Below are 27,024 nucleotides of genomic sequence, written 5' to 3'. Positions count from 1 at the left end.
TTGGGGATGAGCTACTGCTAATAAAACCAATACCCCCCCCCCCCCCCCATACTCCAATTAAACATAAAGTTCAAACCTCAATATCTTTACTCCTGGCGACCTCTTCAAAGTTCTCCTGCTGCTCCAGTGTTTTGTCTACCTTGTCATCCGTCATGCAGAAGCAACGCAGCCGAGACTCCACGACGTCGTTCATCTTGGCAAACACCACAAACTTGGCCAGATACGGCACGCAGATCAGCTCCCGGTATAACTGAGACGCTAGACTTACCGTCTCAGGAATCTGGTGACAGTCTGCGAGCCAGAATCTGGAGAGGGGGAGGAGGAGAGGAGAGGAAAGAAATGGATAGATTTTTTTAAATTGTGTACTGTTATGCATCTGGGATCCAGCCAGGAGAACCATTTGCCTGATATGAGTAAGATATAAGAGCTTGAGCTTTCTAAATATAAATATGCACTGTTCATTTTAATAAATTGAGTCTTGTACCACAGATTCACAAGGCACCATTAGCATTTGTATTCTGCTTGTCAGTAACAATCTGAAAGGCAATTTGCACCAATGAAAAAAAATAAAAATAATTGTGAATTTGTTCTACTTATTGCGACGTTATGTTACTTATTACACTCTCAGTCTCAGAGATAAATTAACACCCTGGCTTTTACTTTGTAGTTTTGTTTGTTTGTTTGTGTTTTCCTTTGATGAGGCACACTGAGTCACATGACAGCTCTGTAATAATCTAATTTCAGAGGACCAAGGACTGCTCTGTTCGCATCAGGCCACACAGCCCCCACATGACTCCAATCCTGTGAGGACAGGATTCCGTGACTTTGTTTACAGGAGCCAAAAAATCCTCACAGATATTATTTTCTCTCTCTCGGTTGACACATAGACGTGGGATGGAAAGCTTGAGTCACACCTCAGTAATATACAGTATATACCCCAATGATGCTGTGTCACAATGGGATATGGGATAGAGATAGTGTGTGTGTGTGTGTGTGTGTGTGTGTGTGTGTGTGTGTGTGTGTGTGTGTGTGTGTGTGTGTGTGTGTGTGTGTGTGTGTGTGTGTGTGTGTGTGTGTGTGTGTGTGTGTTAGGGCATTCATTAAAAAATCGATGCATCGATTTCATTAACACAAGTCGATTCAAATTAGGAGAAGTCGAAAGTCGGGAAAAAAAGAAAATTATGAATAATTTTCAATTGTTTTCCCCATACCATATTTTTTGCTCTATGTGTGCGTGTGTACAGAATTCGAACCGTAGGATTGGTTATGAAGTCATTCTTTCTCTTTGCATACCGCACCAGAGCGCACTCGCCTATTAGTTTGCATTCAGAACGCGCCCTTAATTAAGAACCTAACTGCAGCTTTCTCAGCGGTATCCGACTATTTACTGGCTGAAGTTGAACTGCGCTGTGTCAGAGAAGTAACAGATAGAAGCGTGCAAACTTTAAACCCAAAGTATATGCCCCTGCACCTCCGTGCTGGCGCAATGACAGTCTGTTTCTGGTTTAGCTTTACGAGCGGGATGCATGAACCTCTCCGTCTCCGGTCAGTGCGGGTTGTTGTTTATTTGCATGGATCAGAAAATAAGTAACAAACAAACATGAGAACGTTATCGAGTTGTTGAGGAGGAGGAGGAGGAGGAGGAGTAGAAGGTTCACGTCGTGGATGTGGAAGGTAATAGCATATTGTATTCAGATGATGTGCCAACTGCTGCTGGCTGCTATAAATGTTAATATAGACATATGTCTTCTATTGTGTTCTGAAGGTCGGTGAGGTAGGCCTACTGCCACTAGTGTTAATGTTATATTTTGTATCGTGTTCTCGGGCCGCTGCGCTGTGTGCCAATTATGCCCCCTCTCCTGTTGTGTTCTCTTTTCTGGTCTGTGTACCAGCGTGCGATGCACACTTGCTTGTGTGCGACGCACACTTGCTTGTGTGCCTGCACTGTTTAGTATTTACTATTACATTTTTATGTTTCGATAATCAGCGCTTTGCCATATAGATGATACATACACTGTGCCACATTGGAGAGGCCACTGTGTGCGCAGTGCTTTGTTTAACATGATCTGTATTCGAGCGTGCGCTCAAATACGGAGCATCGACTCAACTTCGACTTTACTGTCTGACAAGTCGACTTGGAAAAATCTCAACTCGTTAATGCCCTAGTGTAGTGTGTGTGTGTGTGTGTGTGTGTGTGTGTGTGTGTGTGTGTGTGTGTGTCTTACCTGGCCGACACATTTGTGGTGAAGGAGACACAGTCCGTGACAAAAGACAGTGGGGTGGTCCCTGTAATGTCCTCCCACTGGGCAGGGGATGTCCCTCCTGCAGGGATGCACACCAAAGCATGACATCATGTTAATGGGATATAACCGCTATCCTTCATTTCCCTCATTATTTCGCCTTCTTTCTTTTTGCCCAGAAATGTCTTGTTCTCCCCCATACCATAAACATGGAGGCCTGCTCTGCAGCAATTTGGTTTTCGAGTCACTCAGTCCAGAATGTTAAATGGATAAGAAAATGTACAGTAGGTGATAATATTTGGATCAATGCTCCTGCTAACTATGTTTTTCTGGGGGCAATGGGGCATCCCTCCAAGGGAGTTTTATCCAATTGACTGAATGTACTGACCTATAAACTCGTGAGGGGTAACCCTAACCCAATTTTCCAAAACCCAGCCTCTGTTGGCTAACTTTTTCATAGCAGTGTGTGTGTGTGTGTGTGTGTGTGTGTGTGTGTGTGTGTGTGTGTGTGTGTGTGAGTGTGTGTGTGTGTGTGAGTGTGTGTGTGTGTGTGTGTGTGTGTGTGTGTGTGTGTGTGTGTGTGTGTGTGTGTGTGTGTGTGTGTGTGTGTGTGTGTTCCACAAAGTACATAAATCACGACACTGTGCATTTGGCCTGTGAGGCTACTGTATGGTACTGTCTGCGGACAGTACCATAACTCTCCCTTCATTCATTTCCAAATGGCAACGCATCTTCTTTGATATCATTTTGCACACTTGCTGTCTCTGGTTGCACTCGTTTAAGGACACCCTGCCGTTTAGATCGGCACTTTATTTGCTTAGACTGAAGATAGTCAAACTTGACTCTGCAAACGTTCTCTTGCCATCATTCTTTCATAATTCATTTAGCTAGAGCAAATAAAGTGCCACCAAGCATGAAGAGTAACAATGTAGTACAAAAGTACATGGTAGACACATTAGACACAGGTACTATTAGTTTTGATTGCGGTCAGCATGATTAATTTCCTTTAAATGGGTCTTGCCTGTGATGCTGCAGAGCAAGCGCAGGCAGGGTGCCGCGTCGCCCCGGTGCCCAGTAGGGTGGCCCTCGGCCGACCTGGGTGGGACCGGGATGGTCATGGTGATTGGCTTGTGGAACTTCCTCCTCCTGGGCTCCACGGTGACGATGGGGCTGAAGGTGGCCCTGTTGCCGAGCACCGCCCTCACCATGTCATCTGGCACAGGCTGGGCCTGAGAGGGGAGAAGGTTTGGATGGTGGAGAAAACGGACAAAGAACGAAAGAGGGATGTTGACGGACTTGTTAATAGCTATTCAAAGAATGGATGTCCAATTTTCCACATATGGAGGAAACTCAATTAGTCCTGTATCTTTCAGGTAAAGAGAGAAGAGGTGAGGTGAAAATTAGGCATGTCTCATTAGATAATGGAGTGGATTGATGATAATGGTCAAACAAAAACAAAAAAATAAATCAGACTATCACCTCCTAGACAACGTTAACTTGCCATTATTGGCCATGGCCAGTCTGTGAATTCAGTCATCTAATATGCATGATGTATGACTGCAAATTTGGGGAAGGTTTCACCTGTATCAGAGCCTTAATTAATGACGAGCTGTCCATTATAAAAGAATAATATTTCAAGAAGTATAAAATACTAGAAAAGTTGTGTTCCTCAGAGCACAGGTCTCTAGACCCTGGCCGGGTTGCCTACTTAGGGCAGGCAACATTTAGAAGGAATTGGAATGAATCTGACAAATCTGACTCATACTATCACATGACCTCAGAGATAACGTGTACCGATTTGTGTGCATATTGGACCAAATCTGAAGGAGTAGTAACAAAAGACGTGTTCTAAGGTAAACACACAAATAGCAGAAAATGTTATATGGTTATAAAGAAGTTTAGGGATAAGGGGTAGGGTACTGACAAAAACAGGGCCCATCCTCTTTAGGACAAACACACGGACAGACTGGCGGACGGACAGAAACGAGGGAAAACATAGTCTCCGGCCTACTGTCAAATATGGCATTGATCGGTCAAGTGGTTGTCAAGATTAACTCTGGACAGACAGACAGACAGACAGATAGACCCTCTTCTAGAGACTACTCACTCCTGAGGAGCCACACCATAACAACCAATGCACTGTTCTGCAGTACCTGCAAGCCGACGCGGATCTTCTTGGTGAGCGCCCCCTGTGGGAAGGAGGCCTGCACCATGGGCACAGTGGTGCTGGACAGCGTTCCTCCATCAGGACCCATGTGGTTAGACTCCTGCTTGATCCGTGACACCACCGCAAAGTACTGTGGGAAATCCCTGGTGACAATACGGCAGATTCGCTTCTTTTCCAGGTCAGCAGGGCTGTCCAGCTCTGGAACACAGAGGAGGTTATTAAGGAAGGACTGGTAAATACAAGTAATGCTTCTGGAAACACACAGACATAGGAATTAACAAAGCGCTGATATATTATTTTATATTTGAGTCATTATAATACTGATGCTAGATAAACCCAGTGGACAACAATGGTGGACATTGTAAACAGAGTGGAAATGCAAATTTGGAACTGAAGACTGAAGAGGAGGAGAAAATATACAAAGTAGGGTGATACTGATGACATCACGTATACGACCAAATCAGTTGAGCTGTTCCTGAGAGCAATTTCTAAAACAGCCATTATGATGTGAAAGCCTGATTGTTCAAAATTGCGTATTTGTGGGGATAGAAAACACATAAATGTTTGAAAAAGTTGAATTCTATGTTATAGGTTCTTTAACTGACGAAAGGGATGCAATAGAAAACTGAGATGCATCGTAGAAATTATATCGAATTATGATATAGATTCACACACCTCAGTGGTCTAGCTCATGTCCACACTGTGATTCAAACTTGTTTTTTTGTGGCTTTCGCCTTTATTTTATATTTTTTATGGAGGGACATACAGTAGGCTGACAGGAAATGGGGAGAGAGTTGGGGGGGGGGACATGCAGTAAAGGCCGTCGGGATCGGGAGTCGAACCCGCGGCACACTGCCAGACTGGATTACCAGCCAAGGTGCCTGGACCACTGAGCCATGGCCCAGGCCCAAACCTTTTTTTAATAGATAGATGTGTCTGAGAGCAATGCACTGAATCAAAGTATGTGCATGTGAACATACTCGGCTAATACACTGTTTCTGAAAGTGTGTAACGCTCTTCATTCCACTATTAGTTGTAAGGTTGAGTCATGCTATGCAATGGGACTTGTTGTCCTTACCTTCATCCATGCCACCGAGCAGGTCGACGAAGTCATCTGTCCTGGCGTCGGATTGGTGCTCTTTCCACGTGTCGCCGTTCTCGCTCCTCAGCACAATGAGCTCTCTCTCCTTCCCACGCATGGAGCCAAAGTGAGGGATCTCCACAATCACTGGGCTGTAAGGGGAACACAAATTAACCGCATTATGAGGCAGTGTGAGTTAAATGGCCTGCACCAAAATTACGCAGTTGGTTACTCCCGAAGCAATCACCAGGCATTATCTGGTGAAGTGCGCTAATAGTGCATTTTAATTGCATTGGTTGATGCATTGCTGTTATTTCACTTGGAGGACTTTGTGTAATAAAAATGTAACAACAATAATATAGCTATTTTTATAATAATAATTATGATATAATGCAGCTATAATCCTCTCACAGTTGGAAACTGGCAATGTCAATCGATCAATCAACCTTTATTTAACTGGCAGTGGCCACCAAAAACGTTCAAAGCAGCAAAAAGGAGCCAGGGACCTACCCGAGGAACTGGGCCCCAGCGGGCCCCACCTCCACCAGCCGGCTGACCAGCCCCTCTCCCTCCACCATGGGAGGCGGGTAGGCCAGCTTGTGCCTCTTGGCCAGGCGGCAGGTGATCCGCGTGGGGGCCGTGCACTTCCTGGGTGGAATGATGATGCGCATGCCGTTGTGCCGGCTGCCTCGCATGGAGCCGCCGCGGGCGTCCACCATGAAGCTGACCAGGAACCTGCCGCGGGAGGCGGAAAAAAAGAAAGTCAACAAGGAGAGAACGTAATGGCAGAGAGCCGTGAAAGACAAAGAGAGAAGCCATACCACAGATACGAGTGAGGAGGATGAATCCCATGCTGTGATCACCGTACACCAAAACAAAAAGTAGGGAGAAAACAAAAATAGAGAGAAATAAAAGAGAGAGAAAAAGAGAGAGAGAATTGGAGGAAAAGAGAAGACGCTTTGAGCTCTGAAACCACAGTTCTCACCTTTACCTGCCTCCATCTCGGACTATAAGTCACTGTTTGAAATTAAACTCAACTCATTTGGGGATTCTTGTGACGTTGTATTAGGAGAAATTGTGTCGAGGTCTGCGGCGTAAAGGTGAGATTACTGTCAAGAGATTCAGTCCCTCTAAAGCAGTGTTCAGTGATCAAATATTAAACACCTTCACAAATGTCTCACCCAAGCTAAGGACTTCATTAGCTAACACAATGAGAGCCAGGATGTGTGTTTAATATGTGTCATGTTCCATTCTACAACATCTAACTTTGTGGATTTCTGTGTTAATCCCCTGGGATTGGCACAAAGGTGAGTGGGGACTGGGGATGTGGCGGGGGTGTAAACACAGCAAAGAAGCATTTATACAAAATTGTGTTTACAGGCAGTCATTATGAACCATAATGATTATCGCTTTACCAGACCGCTCCATCCCTTGTAGTTTGCCAGTAGTTTCACAAATAAAAGGCACTAAACCGATGACTCATTAAGATTAAGCCAAGGTGTAATTAAGAGCTGTTAGGTGTAATAACCCTGAATGTCAGAAGCTGTACATAATGTCGTGACATCAGTTACTGTAACTCCAGAACGAACATAGAATGTTTGCGTTGTGCTGTATACATTTTTGTACACATTTTCTATGGTGCATTTAGGTGAAATTCCTGTTACGTTTTCAAGATGGAGGACAGAGTTGGATGAGGATGTGCTCTGAGAGAGAGACAAGAGAGCGAGAGAAAGATGGCACATCATTGAGAGAAATCCACACACGCACATGGAAGACTACTACTACCACCACTTCCACTACTAGCTACTGTAGGCAGTGCAAATGAGACACCAGACCACACGGATGGCACGGGCAGAGAATGAAGAGAGATAGGGAGTGGGGTGAGAGGGAAGCGCTGTGGAGCGGAGTGGAGTGGAGGAGAGGAGAGAGTGACATCACTGCGACATCAAGGAGTTAAACCAGCGGACTCGAGTCATCACCTGGAGTCATACTGAGGAAGCGGGGAGGACAAGCTGCAAAAATAAACACATGGGAGACAATGCAGGAGGCATAACCCAAACAGTTGTAGTCGTTGTATCAATGCTTCATAATCACTCAGGGATCTGTTCAACAGAAACCAAACGTTTTAAATTAAATCGACATTTTAAAAAGAACGGTGGAGAACTGAGGGAAACGGGAAAACTCAAGTGACACAGGGAGGAAAAGAGATCACAAAATAGAATAATGGGTCAAATAAGGAACACAAATAAAAATGGACGAGACAGATCCATGATTCTCTTTTATCATTCAGTATTTTACCAAGTGCCACAAGAAATATTGCATGGTCACCCTTACAAAGACAGTAGTGTCCAATTGAAAACTTTATGATGGTCATTATCTTAAAATTCTAATTAGATTACCTTGAGAGCAGGACTTTTGTTTTTTTATCAGTTTAACCAAATGAACTACATGAGTTACAGTGTTGTATCAACTGTAACACTGCATGTGCAAGGTAGACCTCACATTCTCATATACAGTACATTTATAATAACAAAAAGGGGGTTGTGTCTGAACTGGACCATGCATTATGACTTATGATATGACATATGGTTGTTTTTTTTACTAATATACTGTATACACTCAAACGCATCATGACAGAACAACTCATAAAAATGGTGATCAAGAAGTGGTTCGGACACGTGGACTGGACACACAGGTGCATCCAATGATCATAATGGTTATTATGTGTACACAGTAATATCATCAGTGTTCATTTATAAGCTGGTAACATTTGCACATACTTAAGCCGCAATCCATAACGTTCTGTGTGTGTGAATAAAATGTTATTTACCCAATCTGTATGGTAGAGCATGTTAACCCATTTTGATCTGGGAACGATTCTGCAAATGTCTTCTAAATCCTGACTGTTTTCTTGAAAAAGCTGTTTTTCTATGTCAGTCGTTCTCAAACACTTTCATGTCACTTTTCACGATTCTTCAAAAATAGCAGACCTACAAGCTCGTAGCACGCCACCTTTTTCAATAGCTAAAGCATTACATAATGCAACACCAAAAGGGGTTCCACTTCCCGCCCAAAATGGGTTAATACAATATAACTAGCACATCTGCGGTGATTGGAGGTGGTTTCCCCTGCTGCTCTTCTTTTGAGAACATTTTCATCACTGTGGTCGGGTACTTGGATCATGACACAAGTCATGCAACCCATATACCATTATATTATAACCATATAACTTTAAATATACCGGTAACCATATAACATGTTCTGCTATTTTGTGTTTACCTCAAAACACGTCTTTTGTTACTACTCCTTCAGATTTGGTCCAAAACGCCCACAAATGGGTACACGTTATCTCTGAGGTCGGGGACACCTCCCCGACGAGGAGAGGCATCGCGTGAAGCTCAAAGCACAATATATCCTGTGCGCCAAACTGGCTTACCGTCTTAGCTCAGTGGTAGTACGCCCGGGTTCGAATCTCAGGTAAGACTCAGGTAAATGTTACAAAATGCAACTTTAGATGAATACTGATGGTTCTATTGTGCACTGTGTGTGTGCGTGCGTGCATGTGTTAGAGCAAACTCTCCAGCTGTCGTAACTTACCCAGAGTGGACGGGGCTGGACACAGTGTTGTGGACGCTGTGGTCCATGGTGTCTGGAGTCCAGCTGTAGCGCCTCATGCACTCTGAGCTGTAGTCCCTGGTCACAGCCAGGTGCTGCGAGTGGGAGGTGACATGATAAAAGATAACAAAAGGGAGGATGACAAAATAAATGAGAAAATGGAGGAAGCAGGTAAAAGAAAAAAGAAACAGGGGTGAGTTGAGTGAATCGTTGCTAGGACATGAAAGTCAACTATGACGTCACTCTTTAACTTCGCGGCATCTACGTGAGGTTTTATTCTGAGATAAACCATGAAGACCTGATAACATTTATGGCACCTTTGTCACATACTGTACTTCCACAAAATATGGCACGGGTGTCCACCTCAGGACACACAGATGATATCTAAAGCCCAAACCACACCAAAGGATCGAGTTGGGACAAAACGTTATTTCAGATCAACCACACCAATGCAACTCCTTGCAACTCAATGAGTTGCATTGGTGAGGTTTACCTTAAAAAGAAAAGTTTTGTCCCGACCCGACTGTTTGGTGTGGTTTGGGCTTTAGTCAAATACATATCTGACGCTTACAAAGCAGCAGCCTCATAATGAAACATGCACGCATAAAGATGGACTACTAAAGTGGGCTGTAGTTGTATCCTACATGATTATTGTTTTGCGAAGGGAAAAAACACAAAAAAAAGTGTATTATGGGAAACGCAGGGACTCTGAAAGTATGGCCTGGGAAAAGGGACGTTGTTTACCATGCAACGACCAGTGGCCGATGAATGATGGCGTGCCGTGCACCCAAGACTAACAAACAAACAAATATACCATGACAGAAACCCAGACAGATGGAAGATGAACCAGCGAGCCGGGGGCGTGTGAATACTGAAGAAAAGAGGAAGTCCTCCATCAACACTGTGTACCTTATTAAGAGGGTCAACCAAGTAGGAAATGTCCTTACAGACACTCTGAAGCTTAAGGAAAAGGAGAGATAGTTGACAATTCGTCAAAAGTTATTTTAATCTCTAATAATGCTATGGTATTTCCATCCAGGGACACATCCATACTGTAAATCCTCTCTGTAGAATGTTATACTTTGTATGAAGGTCGCATATCAGAAAAAAACTAAAACAATCCTGATCACTGTATTTTTACCTATGTAAACCAAAACCGTCATAGAAGCCAAAATAATTAATGATTATTTTGCAGTTGAAATATAATTTATTTTCTCAATCTGCAGTTACAAATGGCCTAATGGTGTATTTTATTTTGGTGTAATTTTTGTATGTTGTATATCATACAAATCTTGAGGAATGTCTACATTGAACTTGTAGGTTACGCTGCTAATATTGTTTACAAGAGGTTACAGTTCTCCGTTTAACTCCTGTCCTGAAACCTTCCCACCAAAACAGGCTGGAGGACAAGCTCTGCAGTGCACACTGCACAGTGGTTTTCCATGAGAAAGCAAAGGGGGGCCCTCCCCCTAGGCACTCAGGCTTGAATAAACTCTCAGTGAAGGTGTTATACACTTGCCATCAGCACTTTAACAAGAGCAATGCCGTCTGCACGGTATGACCTTGACACAAGACATGTACAGTACCCCTTCCCTAGTCGAAAGCAACCGTCGTTTACCTAGTGCCTTGAGAGCGAGACTGAACAGACAGGGGTCTGTTCAGTCTCGACAGGGGTAGACAGACGTCACATGTTTTGAAAGGGAAACGTTTGAAATATAAATCAGGTTAAGAATGACAGAGACAAGGTGAGACAAAACTCGGTAGGAGCGTGAAGGGCAGAGAATAAAAGTGAAAGAAAAGGTAGGGAATGTCGGAGGGCCGTCAAGAGCAAAGACACAAGGGGGACAGAGTTGATGATGAAAGACAACAGAAAGGGAGGGGCTCACCGTGTCCTTGGTGGGCGCTAGGATCTCCTCGATCATCATGCTGTCACGTGTGAAGGAGGTCCGGTTGAGGGTGTTGGACCTATCCGAACTGAATGAGCGGAGGCTATATGTTACCACGCAACGCAGGCGGGCGACAACAAGCGAGGGGTGGGAGAACAGAACACAAAAACAAACACAAAAAGCAAAAAGGTATCCATTAACTAACATGCAACCTCCAGGGAACCCATGTAGATCTTTGATTGGCTGGACGCAGAGAGCATCCGAAAGAGCAGAGAGTTATAGGTTATAGGTGTTGCTTATTCAGAGAAGGAAATGAGAGTGAGGTCAGCTTTGTTTGCGATACGTGATAGAGAAAGAGAGAAAGTAATAAAGAGGCCGAGGGCAGATCAAGGGAGAGCAGAGAAGAGTTGTTGTGACACTGGGGCGTTTCGCGAACACAGATGCAAATTGCAATATGGCTTGTCGAAGGTACTGACGTGTACAGTGAGAGAGTGAGACTGCAAGTCTTTGTACGCGAATCATACGTTCAGCGAGAGGTATCTGAACATCTCGGATGAATGGCTAATATTAGAGCTAGGTTTTGACAAGCTTCAAAACATACCTTGTCTGTTCCTGTCTCTCCTGCTGCAGTCTGCTTTATGACGGTGCAGTGGCATCTGCCTGTTTTGTTGTGGACTCGCTACCGCTCTCTGAAGCTGAATGCAGAACTGTAGATTTCTCTCCTGTTTTTTTGTGTTTCAATTTGTGTGCGCGTGTGCACACACGTGCACGCTCACCCCCCTTTCTCTTCCCTACAATGCCATAGTTAACCCATTTTGAACTGAGATCAGATTCTAAAAATGTCTTCTACATCCTGACAGTTTTCTGAAAAAGCTATGTTTCTGTCAGTTGTTCTTCGATTTTTCAAAAATAGCAGACCTACAAGCTTGTAGATCTGCTATTTTTCAATAGCTAAAGCATAACATAATGCTAACACCAAAAGGGGTTCCCGCCCAAAATGGATTAACCTGTGAATTTCAGTAAATACGTGAACGACAACGCACATCATTTTAGCCTACTTTCTTTTGCGGAGCGTGTCCGAGGACGGATACCCACATACGTACACACATGCACGCGCATGGGTGCCGCGCATGGGTATGCAGGGAGTGAACTAGTGAGCGAGGGGGAGAAAGTGCAAAGCTCAGCGCATTTGAGTGGGCACCCTATTCAGCACAGAGAGAGAAGCCCTTTATTCAGCACAGCACTGCCTACCCTGCTGTCGAAGTTACCAAGCAACTCTGGTCTGCATGGCCTGAATGGACCCGGTGGCATGACAGCGCTCACCCCCATCTGCCCCTCCACTGTGTTTGTTTGTTCTTCAGAGCTTCCTCCTTTTTCTCATTCCATCCATCCTACTCTCCCCTATTTATGCCTCTTCTTTTGCCTTTTCATGCTCCCTCTCTATTAGCTCTGAAAGATTGTTTTCCTCTCAAGTCTTTCCTTTCTCTCGCCCTTTTCACCCTCTGCTATTTGCTATTATTAAGTTTGTTCACAAGTTTAAAGTCTCTTTCTGCTTCTGAAGCCTATTCTGAGCACTCCACTTTTATTCCGGATAATCGCCCAGCCTTGCTTCTCTCCTCATTGTATTGCTTGCTCTCTCTTTCCTTTCTCTCCCTGGTAGAGTTCAATTTCCATCTGCTGTATATTTCCACAGTATCTCTTTTTTTATATACCGTACATAGCACATGTTTGTTTTCACAATGGATTTGATTGAAGTTCTGTTTCCTATGACTCCCTGCCTCTCTCGGTCTCACTCCCTTTCACTATCACTCACTCACCCAATTGCTCCCTGTCTTTCTTCTCCCTCCCTCTCTCTCTTTGCTGGTCCATTTATTTGACTGTTGATCAATCTGCCAAACCTCCACTCTGTGTTTGCTGTGCCATACATACACGCAGTTACTGTGTCCTATGGTACTTTATAGCTTAGGCTATATTTCTAGGAACATGTCTGCGTGGTCTCAAATGTGTGTGTGTGTGTGTGTGTGTGTGTGTGTGTGTGTGTGTGTGTGTGTGTGTGTGTGTGTGTGTGTGTGTGTGTGTGCGTGTGTGTGTGTGTGTGTGTGTGTGTGTGTGTGTGTGTGGGGGGGGGCGGGGGGGGGGGGGGGGGGGTGCTATTGGTTAAGTCTGTCCTTTGTCAAAGTGACCCATGGTTTATGTGGGGTCTTTGTAAGCGCCTGGCCAAAACTCACAGGCATTAAGGTTGTAGAGTTTCCATCTCTGCATAATATTACTGTGTATTGTCCTGTATCTTCAGGAACACTGGGGCCATCTTCAATAACAAATCAGACTGTATACCCCATGCACTACAGCTAGATGAAGGTATCGTTGGTGAATTTACCAATGATACCTGGAAGTTAATTCACCATAGATCCCTGGAAGTTACATTGCGTGGCACTTCCAAATAATGATACCACAGGGAAGATGCCACTCCAAACCGACACCGTACAAAAACGTTAGGGAGGTTAATTAACACAACACAACTCAAAGTGAAGACAAGCCTGTTATTTCTCATTATACAACAAAACAAAAGTCATTTCCACAGAGACTATTCCTCTGTTGCAAAACCCTGCATAGAACAAAAACTTGTTTTCCGCGTTTGCAAATATGATGACTCTGGTTTGAGGGATGAGAAAATAAGGTAAAAGGGTGATCAGCTAAAGCAGAACATCAACTATCTCCAAATGAAATGTAAGAACGACAGACACGCGGATGGCAGAGAAATAACACAGGACGTTGACATACTGTACAGTACGTATTTGCGCACAGGGACATGGCTTGTGGTTGAGGGTACAGGGGGTTATGGGTTTAGGGTCAGTAAAATCCTCACTGTTAATATATCCATTTCTAACTCCAAGAGTGCTCAAGTGTAACCAAATGGACACTGCAGGTCTATTTTGTTACATTTGTACACTCTGAGAGTAAGGATTTTACTGTGAAGGCGTTACAGGAGAGAGACTCCATACAGCACTGTTTCCCAAACAATGGGTCGGGACCCAATTTTGGGCTGCGGACCCATTTTTAATGATATCCCTTTTTGTTTCCTAAGTTTTTGTAAATTATTATTCCAAAAGATCTTCAAAATGTTTAAATAGTCAAACCATTTCAATATTAACAATAATAAAGTCAAACGAATTTTCAAAAGAATTTCACAAATAACCCCCAGATATTCTATATACTCCGAAATAGCAGATCTACAAGGTCACAGCGTGTCACAATGAGCTTGTAGATCGGCTATGTTCACTAATTTGGGTCCCGGAGACGACACATCCAATTTCTTTCTTTTGGGTCTGGAACTAAAGCGTTTGGGAACCACTGCCATACAGGACTAACATGGCCAACTACTACAACTACCACTTAACTACAACTACTACTATTTTCTTACCTGATCCTAGGGCTAGAATGAGGGATGGAGAGAGAGAGAGAGAGAGTGCAAGGAAAAGAACAAGAAAAAAGAGCAAAATAGAGGACAGTGAAAAGCAAAGCAAGTTTTGAAGACAATAAAAGCAAAGAGATGCTGTGGGTTTCTTTTTTTTTCTCTCTCTATATATGACATTGATGCTGCACCTTTGCATGGTTGCACTCCCAGACTAGCCCATTCTGACCGGGCACCCATTTTGGTGTCGGCATCATGTTGTGCTTTAGCTATTGAAAAATAGCAGATCTACAAGCTCATATCGCGCCACCGAGTGGCGCGATACGAGCTTGTAGGTCTGCTATTTTTTGAAAAATCGAAGAACGACTGACATTTTTTAGAATCTGATCTCAGGTCAGAATGGGTTCATCAGACCAGTGTGTGTCCGGCGGAAACCTCGTATGAATCTGATCTCAGGTCAGAATGGGCTAGGCACAGGTGTGCGCGCCGCGTGACCGCGGCGTCGTGTCTGAGGCCTAGTTCCAACAGCAAACCATGCAATGCCGATGTCATAAACAGAAAGGTAAGGCAAAAAAAAGCAGTTGCTCAGCATCGTGCAAAGGAAATATCCTCAGTGTTGATTTAACCCATTCTGACCTGAGATCAGATTCATACGAGGTTTCCGCCGGACACACACTGGTCCTGATGAACCCATTCTGACCTGAGATCAGATTCTAAAAATGTCAGTCGCTCTTCGATTTTTCAAAAATAGCAGACCTACAAGCTCGTATCGCGCCACTCGGTGGCGCGATATGAGCTTGTAGATCTGCTATTTTTCAATAGCTAAAGCATAACATGATGCTGACACCAAAATGGGTGCCCGGTCAGAATGGGTTAACTTTGATATAAAGGACCAAATCAAAATGGAGGACCCAGTCAATTTTTACACTTGATAAATTAACACTGAGGTTATGACTCAGTGACTTCATTCAATGATCAATACAATATTTCGCTGCAAAAATACACAATAGATTTAAACAACATTCTTACAAAGACAGAGATGTCAGCAATTTCGGTGCACAAACAGTGTTCTTGAAAATGCAATTACTGCAGTACATTACAATAACATTATTTTTCTGACAGATTAGGAGGAGAGAAATAATGATTAGGAACTTATAAGGCTACATGACACTCGTTATAAATGTTTATAATTATGCATAACAACATAAAACAAAGACACCTTATAACTGACTGTTATGGTAGCTATAACAGTCAGTTATATTGTTTTTGAATAAACATTGTTAAACCCTAATACCTCCCGATTCCCATGCTGTGTGCTATACTCCTGATTTCACTCTACAATAAATATCTTCTCAGAAAATAGCCGATCAACAAGCTCTTGTGAGCTTGTTGATGTTGTATTTGTTAGACCCTGAATAGGGAGTGGTTAATAATAGCAAGCACGCACACACACACACACACACACACACACACACACACACACACACACACACACACACACACACACACACACACACACACAGATACTCACAGATAAGCAACTTGTAGCTGATAATTATCCATTAAGTCAGCTGACACAACATTTGAGCATTGCCAAACAGCGTATAGTAACCGGTAAAATGGTTTGAAAAGTTACAATTCCGTTCAAAACAGGTATGGTGTAAGTGACCTGCCCAGTGCCCACCCACGGGGATTCATCAATAACTGAACTGCCCAGTGCCCACCCACAGGGATTCATCAATAACTGGTCTTTGGTGGAAGCTCACTGTGTTGTTTGTTTTTCTTCTGGTGTTTGCCATGGACTAGCTGCTGCTGCTAGCTGTTTCCTGTCAATTTCAATGGCATTGTTTCCACCCGGCCAAGCATCGCTGTGCATCAGCCAGCTGTCAGAGCGGGCCACAATACACAGCCTACAATGTGCTCGGGCCGCACAATCCAACATGGGCCCATCATGATGCGCTTTCATTGCAGATTTCCAATTTTCCACTGTGTGGAACAACTATAGCTAAGCCAATATAGCGAACGGCCAAGTACACAGTAAAATCCTGAGTGTTCATTTAACTCTGAGAGTGTACAAATGTGACCAATTGTAGATACACTCACAGAGTTACAAAAATGAACACAGAGGATGTCACAGCTGTCCACATAAAAGCCTGCCTGTGTTTGAACAAAAGGCAGAGAACAGTGGCAATTATATAGTTCAAATTATTAGGAGTATAATAGGCTGGGTGTCCCGTATTAACCGGTGGCCAATTTGTAATCTTCTGAGACTTTTAATTAGGCCACACAAAGTGCTGAATCATTTTGACAGGTTTAACCATTAAATGGCAACTTCCCGGGCACTGTCTGGTGCCTCTGGCTCTCTGCATGGGTGTAATAACTATATATGTGTAAAAAGTAGGTGTACGTGGCTTTGCATGCTTTGGGGGTTAAGTGCCTGTGTGTGTGTGTGTGTGTGTGTGTGTGTGTGTGTGTGTGTGTGTGTGTGTGTGTGTGTGTGTGTGTGTGTGTGTTTCAATAAATGATACAATAAAAAACAGTATATGCCATTACAGAATGGTATAGGCCTATTATGACAAAAGGTCACAGCAGCAAGCCTTGGCAAACAAAACAAGACAGTAAAATCTTCTGTTATCCAAACTAAAATGATTTAACTGTGACAAAAGCACAAAACTCAATACCTCTATGGGCGACACAAAGCCACATTACTATATCACCAGGCACATGTTGTCATGACAGGTTATTATAGACCATAAATGTCCTCCACACTGCACCAAAAGCACGTGTTGTTTTCACATGAATCATCTCTCCATCATCATCATCATCATCATCATCATCATCAAAGGGAACAGGGTCCTACCTGGCTGAGCGGGCTCCTATGCTAAAGCCCATGTATCCCTCCTGGGGAAGTGAGTCATCTCCCAGTTCCTTGAGGTCTTGAGGCCGCAGGTATTTGTCCGTGTCGCCGGTCATTGCATCCTCACCTGGAGGAGGATGGAAATCATCATACAATCCCCACGTTATAGCCTGACACTGCGTGAGGCGATCCAGAGAAAGAGGTACAGTGTGCTGTTGGATGCGGCAGCACTTAATTCAATCAAGAAAAAGAAAAAAAGAAGAAAGGCATTTAAAAGAAAAACACCAACCCTGCCATTAACCTTCCCTTTATTTATTCCCTTCGAGGAGGCCTGTGAGAATTCAGTTTAGCACTATAGTCTACATAATATCACCAGACCAAACCAGCCTGCATTGCTCACTGCAACTTTTCTTTCTATTCGTCTGACCGTGGCATGACAACAACATAGCCCTTGAGCTCGTGCACCGCTGACTGAAATGAGGTATTTTTAGAGCCTGTGTGTATAGAACAAAACTGCGATCATATAGACATGCACAGCAGCATCTTTGCGGTAGACCAGCTCTGCTGTAAAACTAAACGCAGTTCCTCTAGCATCTCAACAGAGGCCAACAAAAACACACACACACACACACACACCACGGGGAGCTTTTAAAGAATGAACGAAAAGCACTTGAACGCACAGCAAACACACTGCACCGCACCTCGATCGGCTGACCGGTGGACTATGACACGCCGATCAATGAAGCCACCGGAGCGGCGAGAGCGTTTCTCCTTCTCCCTCATGTTGTCCGAGCCCTTGTGTGCGTGCGTGCGTGCGTGCGTGCGTGTGTGTGTGTGTGTGTGCGCAGCCTGCCTGGCTGCAACACTTCGCTCCTTGGCTCCTTCGCTGCAGCCCCTCCCCCTCGACGGTGCCCGCTACCTCGGATACTGCCGCAACTCTGTCTCTACTGAGCTCCTCCGAGTCCGGGCTGGAAACATTGAAGCCAGTGATGATGTCGACGCGCCGCTGCTACATACAATGTATCTCTATGTCATATCACCGTGACCGTCCCAGTCAAACAAACGTTACGTCACGGTCCGAAAACGGCTTTAAGCTTACAACCTCCCGCACTGGCACGCCACGCCAGTGAGTAAGGATTTTTACAGCTGATGCAGCACTGGGCTATAACGTCACGGCAAGCCTCTCTTGCTTAGCTCTCTCTCTCTCTCTCTCTCTCTCTCTCTCTCTCCCTCCCATCTTTCCCCGGCCGTCTGTCTCTCTCCCTCTTTCTGCCTCTCTCTCTCTCTCTCTCTCTCTCTCTCTCTCTCTCTCCCTCCCTCCCTCCCTCCCTCACATCTTTCCCCGGCCGTCTGTCTCTCTCCCTCTTTCTGCCTCTCTCTCTCTCTCTCTCTCTCTCTCTCTCTCTCTCGCTGCTTCTCCCTCCTCCCTCTCTTTTAGTTCGATTCACAGTGCCCTTTAAAAAACAACACTTATTCGCTGCCAAAGAACAAACTTACCTATGGCTAATGCAGCGGCCATATCGATTTAATTTCCAATTCACTGACCACTGCAATAAACCACAGCTCTGTTTTATCCCCCCAAATCCCCACCAAAAAATATGTCCGAACAGTGGCGTGGGTATTACACAGCAGCCCATTCAGTCCGTAATTGTGTTGTTGATGATAAAAGTTTCCCCTCTGTCGACTATACGTCACGTAGGCGATCAATTAACCATGCAGCCCACAGACTGTCTGTAATATAACTCTATCCGTGGGCTACTGCTGGACTTGGAGATACGAGTACTATAGGCTATAGTATAATAATTAATAAAATAGGAACGGGTGTCTCTGCCTTCTCCCTTCTGCCGCAAAAGTCGAATTATGCGGACTTTTCAGACGCCTCGCAGCAAAACAGCGCATTGCCGCACAGGAAAAAGTAAAAGTCCAAGGCAATGCAGCCACCTGACGAGGTTAATAATTCCTTGTGTAGGCGGCTCAACGAAAGCTCGTCCCATACGATCCCATTAATGGATTCTTAGAACGGAGAAGGTCTTGGAGAATCCCAGCTGATTCCGACTTGCACTTCCACTTCCAATACTAAAGCACCAGTTGAAATGGCATCAACGCCGACCCGTGCGGCAGACACGACTGGATCAGGAGAGAATCGCACTGTCTGGACTGGAAGTACTAAGTAGCCTATTTTGTGGCTCTTGGGTGAGCGCGCAGTAATCTGATAGTCATAGTCCTAAATGTAAACAAATGCCTCCTTGAAGGCAAGAGAGACTAACTAACTGGAATGGAATGGATCATTGAGCAGAGAGTGAAGGGACAGAGAGAGAGGGACAAAACCCTCCTTATGACTGAGGACAGGACTTAGCCGTGGGCTTGAACCCTCCTCCTGTACTTTTTCTCTCTAGTGACAGTCTGTGGGGTGATGATAGGGATTGGGAATTTGCCTGGGGGGGTGGGGGAATAGTGGGGGAATTTATTTATGATTTATTTTTTTAAATTCAGATTATATTTTGGTACCACATTCACTATTATTATTCATTTGGGTAAAGTGTATATTAACCATCTAGTTGCTGTGTTCTTATACATATATAACCCCATGTGGCATCATTTACTGTCTAAAGTCAGCCGCCGTATACAAGAGCACCTGTTGCAATTTGCAACTGGACCTATAGACATATATGTGTCTTCTAGCTTGCCAAAAGAAATATACCCCCCAATGTTTTTCTGTAAATATACCTTTACTGCTCCTATTGGTGATCTCTTGTATAGTATTGTATGTCTTTATATGTCTTGATAAACTGAATACACATGACCACAATGGAAACAAGTCCTCAGGGCTTTTTGTGTTATAGCCTTTTTGCATTATTGAGAGACGGGCACTCAAGAATCCACCACTCCTGAATGAAGTGCCTGGTGCTGGGAGACTGGTGCAACAACAACACCGTTATAGGTGAAGGCGCGCTCTACTCAGGGAGTCAAGTTGATATAGTCTCTGTAGCTGATGGGTGATTCTTGAAGATCAATGGAAAATCATGAAAGCACAAGCAGCAGCAGCAGTCCACCTATAGAGAAATGAACGCGCTTCGGCACGCAGGCCTTCCTCAGTGTTTCAAAGGAAGGAAGGAACGCTGCTGCTTGTGCTTTCATGAAATAAAGAAACTCAAACTTTATACAGGGTATACGTCTCACCAGGTCCTGGACCTGGTGATATGTAGGAGGGGCCCGAACACGAGTCAAACCCACAGAGCCTATAGTCCTTCCACGCGTCAGTTCCTCTCACTCCCAGTACCAGCAGAGTAGTTCCGGAGCAACGGATTGTATGGGGTCTTTCCCTATAATGGGACTGAGCGAGGGTAGCTACTGGGACGTAAGTCGGGACTTGATCACCCAGGCTGGGTCACCTGAGTGAGGGGTATGATGTTGCGATACACCACTGAGGATACGTCCCAGGTGCATCCATGCAAAAAAAAAAAAACATTTTAACTGTGCCCCTGTACCTTTTGCAAACTGTTAATAGTAAGTACTGTGGAAGCTTGTAAACTAGTGTTCACCACAGTATTCAATAAATCTAAAAAGCCTATAATTGCATACAATTACGTAGGTAATTAATTATTGTAATAACCTATACCAATACTAGGGATGAAAACATCATGCACCATTGTAAACAACATCCACTATGTTGTGCTTGGAGATTAGGCAGGCGCACTACACACAGCTATTATAAGTACAGTATAGAACAACAAGGATTGAAGTCGATGATCTAAAAATGGTGGCCTGCCAGGAGGTGGTGTGATCTATAGAAAGCGTGAGATCAGCCGTCAGCGTGTCAAGGTTACAAGGTTACACACACATCTTGACACAGAGTGACCTGTCATGATGGGGGGGGGGGGGGGGTGTCTGGTGGCTCAGCCAGTTAGCACACACACACACACACACACACACACACACACACACACACACACACACACACACACACACACACACACACACACACACACACACACACACACACACTACATGCTCCTTGTGAGCCATAAAGACCAGGAGTTTGAATCCAACTCCTGGTCTCGTTTCGCATGTCTCTCTCCTCTCTTCGCCCTTGGGTTTCCTGTTTACTCTCTCCTAGCTAAGAAATAAAGCTTATGCAGAAAAAGAGAAGAGAGAGTGAGCTGTCACGATTCCCCTCATCCACTCCTGTATACCTGCAGACTAATGGGATTGGCCACCAAACATTATGGGATTAAATTACACGTAGAAAGAAACCCCCTACAAGCCGTTCCTCGCACATGCATGCGTGTAGTGTAGGCAAACAAGACAAAGACGTACATGGCTATGCATAATGTGCACAGGGTTGCACTCACTTGACTTGCAGAGACACAAATCTGTGCACGGGTGCACGTGCACATACATACATACACGCTCACTTTCACACACAAACATACTGTACAGAACAGGCAAACACCACAACAACTTGCATAGACAAATTCAGGCTTGTATGCAACAGCTATCTCAGCCCATTCCTGAGATACTACTATTGGGCAAGGTGTTATTGCTCAGTGTTATGAGTACTGGATATCAATAACACCATGACATGAGTGATCACTGAGTGAGCAATAACACCATTTGCTGCACATGAGGCTGTGTGCATACACCCTGGCTTATAATCCGCCATAATGACCATACAATCACAGATTTCCCTTCCTTAGATCTATGGCCATATAGTGCAAAGTCATCCGTTCTCCACTGACAGGCGTGTCTGTGTGTTTGTATGTATAGCGTGTGTGTGTGTGTGTGTGTGTGTGTGTGTGTGTGTGTGTGTGTGTAACCTGTTGAGTCTAGCCATATCGCCTGACATAGAAACTCCACACCTGAGCCCATGGTCCCCTGAGCAACAGTGCATGAACAAGCTCATCAATTTTACAGGCCTGTCCACTCTCGTTCCAAAACAAAAGGATGAGGGGCCCTGAATTTATCAGCATGTGACCTGTGCCACACAGTAAAATCCTCAGTGTTAATTCAACTGTTAACTGTTACTGTAATAATTACAGGTCTAATTGTATACCTGCAGAGTTAAATTAACATATTTTACTGTGCATAAACTGATAAGTAATACCCAATGTGAATTAACAGATTTTACTATGCATAAACTCCAATTGTGCTACAAATTGATTAATTGGTTAATTGTCTATTAAGTTAACATTTCATCAAATGTAAATAAGGCTCTAGGGAAGAAATATTTTGGAGTACGATTACTGTGCCCTAGTTTTCAATGTGTCATTAAGATTCATTATTAACTGTTGTCAAACAGAGTTTGAGATCTGAGCTCAAGTTAAAGGAATAGTAGCATACGTTACATAACTGAAAAGTGCTTGATGAGCACAGTTATGTAGTTTATTATGCTGCTTATGGTGTTGACAATGATGAGAAACTAAAAAAAAAGTTCCAGTGGTTTAAGCACATTTTAATTTTGAGTGGAAATGAAAATGAGATCGAGAATTTGTAAATGAAAGCAGGTCACTTGGTGCAGTTTGTCAGCTAGCATGACTGGATTGTCTATGACCAGCCAAAATTCAAAACAACCTCACACGTTCTCTGACATGTTCTCTGAGAAAATGAGAACTGTACACTTTCCACAAAAGCCATGAAAACTCAAATGGAATAGAATATCTGTGTGGTGCAAGACATAGAAGGACAATATGTTTAGACCAAGTTTTGGTAATAATAGTGCCTTGAATTGCATAACTAACATTCCATTATCAAGAAATAGTGTGTGCAGCTTAGAGCGAGAGAGAGTGTGCGTATATTCTGGCTGGGGGTGTGTATACTATAGAGTGACTTTGGCAGGCAACTTCCTTTAAAGTGTAAAACAGTAAAGCAGAGGAGGATAGCATGACAGTGGCACGATGGTTAGCTCTCCGACAACAGGAAGCAGGTGACGGCTGGGCGGACAGTGGTATGTGAGTGGGAGACAAACAACAAAGATGGCGTAAGGAAGCATACGGGTGGGAAATACCTTCGTCAACACCTGACATACACTCCTCATTGAGAATTTCAGGCATATTCGCCCGAACTGTGTGATTTGAATACACATAGGGTTAAAAATGCAAAATGGTCAATAACACAACACGTGGCACACAATCACATATGGCATTCACTAGTAGTGTATGGAGGTCATGCACTCAATTAACACCAAACACAAGTCAAGCTAATTTCACTGTTAGCACTCTGAATGGCGTGGTTTGATTACAATATATGAAGGGAGTTCTGAAATTGTGCTCGTACCTTCGTCATCAGACATGTCGAGGAACTCGTTCATGGTCTCTGGGACGTTGATCTTATGTTTTTCAGTCGCAGTCTGTGCACAGGAAAAGCAGATGGACAAATGAGTATGGCAGATCATGACACAACAACACAACACCCCCGCCCCTGTCACCGCTGAGGGGAGTACATTCATACCGAATCCATAAAGATACAAAAATATAAAAACATTTCCAATCCAAAACCACAGGGGTTAACGTGTTGATGTTATCCCCCCCACGTGTACATGTTATTTCCACATATGACATTCCTGACAAGATTTATGTCTTGGAAAATCATAAAGGCCCAATATAAATCTTATAACAGTTACAGTCATGGTTGCCTTGCAAAACGACTTCAACCCAACCAACTTGATATGACCAATGCAGGTCCCACAGAGCAGGAACTATTCAGCAGAGATGTGAAGGGACAGCCGAGGCCAACATGAATAATATATGTATCACAGTCACAAACGGGTACAAGAGGAGGAACGTTGTCTTAAAGATACAGAGACAGCATGATCCTTGTTCAACGCTGCAGATCCTGCCAATGACTTCTCTCTCCCTCCGTTTGTTAATTATGCCACCTCCTTACCTTCCTACAGTCTCTACCCTCTCCCATCTTCTTCTGGCTTCTATACACGTGAATGAATCAGGTCACTGGCTACGTTTACATGAAGGGTGATCATTCCGAATAAATACTTCCGAATAAAATACATCCGATGTAATGTTTTTTGCAGCGAGTTTACATGGGAAATGGTCATTCCGAATGAGTGTTTATATGGAGAAGTGATAGAAGACATGATACATGTTAATTCACGTGAAACTACACCATCTGTTGGACACATAAAATATAGGCAGTTCATTCATTGTGACTTTCAGACGAAAGACGACACTTTGAAATCCCATCATTTCATTCCGCAGTAGTTTTGAGGCTGCTGCTTGGATAGGGACGGACATATTATGTTTACCGTCTTTTTTTCCCCACCTGCTGCCTCCCCTTCTCCGCTGGGAAGGTGATCATCTCGTTTTTATGTGTAGCCTACTTTATTATCTACAGCACGGCCAGGGCACGCAACACACTGATTATTATTGTATCGGGTCGCTCGTTATTTTTGAGAGAGAGAGAGAGAGAGAGAGAGAGAGACCGTTGAACACACACACACACACACACACACACACACACACACACACAAAATGCACGAAATAACGCGCTCTATGTGCAAACTCCTCGGCGCGCCTTGGATATGAGGCTTATGAGCGCCTTGGAGTTGGAGCGCAATGGAAATGAGCATGCTCAGAAAGACCAGAATTAATTTACATCCGAAGCAGTGTATACATGAGTCCAATTTTCTTTCAATCACATTGAACATCGGAGTAATCCGGCCAGTGACATCAGAATGGTTTTTAGATCGCATCGAGCGTTTTCATTCGGATGTAAGTTTTTGTAGGTGTTTACATAACAACGTTTAATAGGATTGAACTTCTATTCGGAATGAAAAGGGGATTTAACTGCTCATGTAAACGTAGCCACTGTCAGTGATCTAGGGCTATTTGAGGAGAAACCTTGAGATCAAATCCTGGCACGTCACTCATGGACAACATCCCACACGTGACACAACATGGCTGACTGGGTTCACACACTGCCTGGACTGCCTCGGCAATCCAAATTGTAATGTGGTCCAAAATAATGTAAATTTGTTCGGCTTCTACGGTATAGAGCGCCAAATTCTGACATCACTACCGCTAGAGAGCGATATCCGCCTGGGTCACAGTTATTTTTTTCTATAGGAAAATCTTAGATCACGTCATATACAGTAAGAACTATGTTCCAAAAATAAACTAATCACCCGGTGATGTATGAAGCATCAACCAACTGTGAAAAAGTACAAATTTATCCAAAATGTAAGAAAATATATTTGATCAAATGTAGGCCTGACTCAATATCACAACAACCCACATACATGACAAAATTGTCGGAGTGATTTATTTAGTTTTAGAACACAGTTATTTGATCTAAGATTTCCCTATGGGAATTCCAATACAAAAAATAGTCGGAAAAGGTAGTCGGAAATTGTTCCTTTTCTCAAAAACTGACATGACATTTTACTAGGCATGAACATCTACTCTACATGGCAAATTTTGGAATAAAAATCATTTTTTTACTTAAAACAATTTCAAAAGTCATAGTCACGGCAGGAAAGAGGTTTACCACCAAAGCTGTATAAATGTATGTTGTATAAAATTATCTTATTACTATCCTCCTGACAAATAACTGTAATCACATGACCTTTAATTGCTTAAGACTATATATTCTATTTATTTATTTATTATCTTTTTCAAATTTCTGTATCTTTATGCTTTTAAAAGCCTTGCATGTCTTTAATGCCTTTTTTATACTTCATGTAAAGTACATTGAATTGCTTTTGTATTGATGAATAAATGTCCAAATTGACTTTCCTTGCCTAGAAGATTATGCTCATGTCTGGGAATAATAGCTAGTATGGAAGTATGCCATGGTGATATCATAACACAGGTCAAGTATAGATCTAACCATGTGACGCTCGCTGACTCACCATGGTGACCAGGTTCTCGTCCGTCAGGGGCCTCAGAGTGTCCACCACGGAGATGTAACCAAGGCGACGAGAGATGGACAGGGCAGTGTTCCCGTTCTGAGAGACCAAGGAGTGACAGACAGACAGTGAATAGAACACACAAACAGCATTAACCCATTCAGGACGGGAACCCCTTTTGGTGTTTTAAGCATTATGTTATACTTTAGCTGTTGAAAATTTGCAGATCTACAAAACGTTTTTAACTCAAATCCTTGTTTCTGGGGGTCCCTGGAACAACAATTTTTCAGATGGGGATCCGCAGCCAAATACAGATAATTCTGGGGGTCCTTGACATGAAAAAGGTTGAGCATCACTGACATAGAAACATGTGTTTTTCAGAAAACCTTTAGGATTTAGAAGATTTTTTTTAGAATCGACCTCATTCCTAAATGGGTTAAGGTCTCCTCAAACGTATCAGAATGAGCTTCATCGTCACATCACAGTTTTACACGAGAAAAAAACTAACTCATGATAGAAAGTAAATTGATAAAAGATAAATAAATATATATACATATATTATACAGATAGTGTATGTGATAGCAGATGTTTGGAACATTAGCATTATATGCAGATGTATACATGTTGTTTTAGAGACCATATATCTATATTGTATACACCACACAGTAGTGCCCACGCGCACAAGTGCGTGTGTGTGGGTGTGTGTGTGTGTGTGTGTGTGTGTGTGTGTGTGCGCGTGTGTGTGTGTGTGTGTGTGTGTGTGTGTGTGTGTGTGTGTGTGTGTGTGTGTGTGTGTGTGTGTGTGTGTGTGTGTGTGTGTGTGTGTGTGTGTGTGTGTGTGTGTGTGTGTGCGCGTGCGTGCGTGTGTTCATAAAGAAAATAGTTATTATTTTGGCCATTATTTAG

The 27,024-nt window shown here is 43.5% G+C and overlaps 1 protein-coding gene across 8 annotated transcripts in view; it reads right to left on the bottom strand.

The window, feature by feature from the left end:
• The window catches only part of LOC310865933 (ankyrin-3-like), a gene marked incomplete at its 5' end in the record, with an annotated part of 151,013 nt that overhangs the window by 27,294 nt on the left and 96,695 nt on the right, over positions 1-27,024 (bottom strand). For 6 of the 8 annotated variants that reach the window (XM_083775134.1, XM_083775137.1, XM_083775138.1 and 3 more), the window contains 13 exons: positions 77-305; positions 2,226-2,322; positions 3,262-3,469; positions 4,394-4,605; positions 5,486-5,640; positions 5,999-6,223; positions 7,468-7,500; positions 9,086-9,198; positions 10,990-11,092; positions 17,262-17,385; positions 23,263-23,319; positions 23,532-23,604; positions 26,122-26,217. In XM_083775134.1, the coding sequence (XP_083631260.1) occupies positions 77-305; positions 2,226-2,322; positions 3,262-3,469; positions 4,394-4,605; positions 5,486-5,640; positions 5,999-6,223; positions 7,468-7,500; positions 9,086-9,198; positions 10,990-11,092; positions 17,262-17,385; positions 23,263-23,319; positions 23,532-23,604; positions 26,122-26,217 (1,725 nt within the window). Of the gene's footprint in view, positions 1-76; positions 306-2,225; positions 2,323-3,261; positions 3,470-4,393; positions 4,606-5,485; positions 5,641-5,998; positions 6,224-7,467; positions 7,501-9,085; positions 9,199-10,012; positions 10,064-10,989; positions 11,093-14,410; positions 14,423-17,261; positions 17,386-23,262; positions 23,320-23,531; positions 23,605-26,121; positions 26,218-27,024 lie in introns of all 8 variants that reach the window. The other 2 variants (XM_083775133.1, XM_083775135.1) reach the window with 2 other exon arrangements.

This window comes from Protomyctophum parallelum (genome assembly GCF_964188405.1).
Source record: "Protomyctophum parallelum genome assembly, chromosome: 10".
Classification (NCBI taxonomy): domain Eukaryota; kingdom Metazoa; phylum Chordata; class Actinopteri; order Myctophiformes; family Myctophidae; genus Protomyctophum; species Protomyctophum parallelum.
This window is presented reverse-complemented; position numbering and strand designations above follow the sequence as displayed.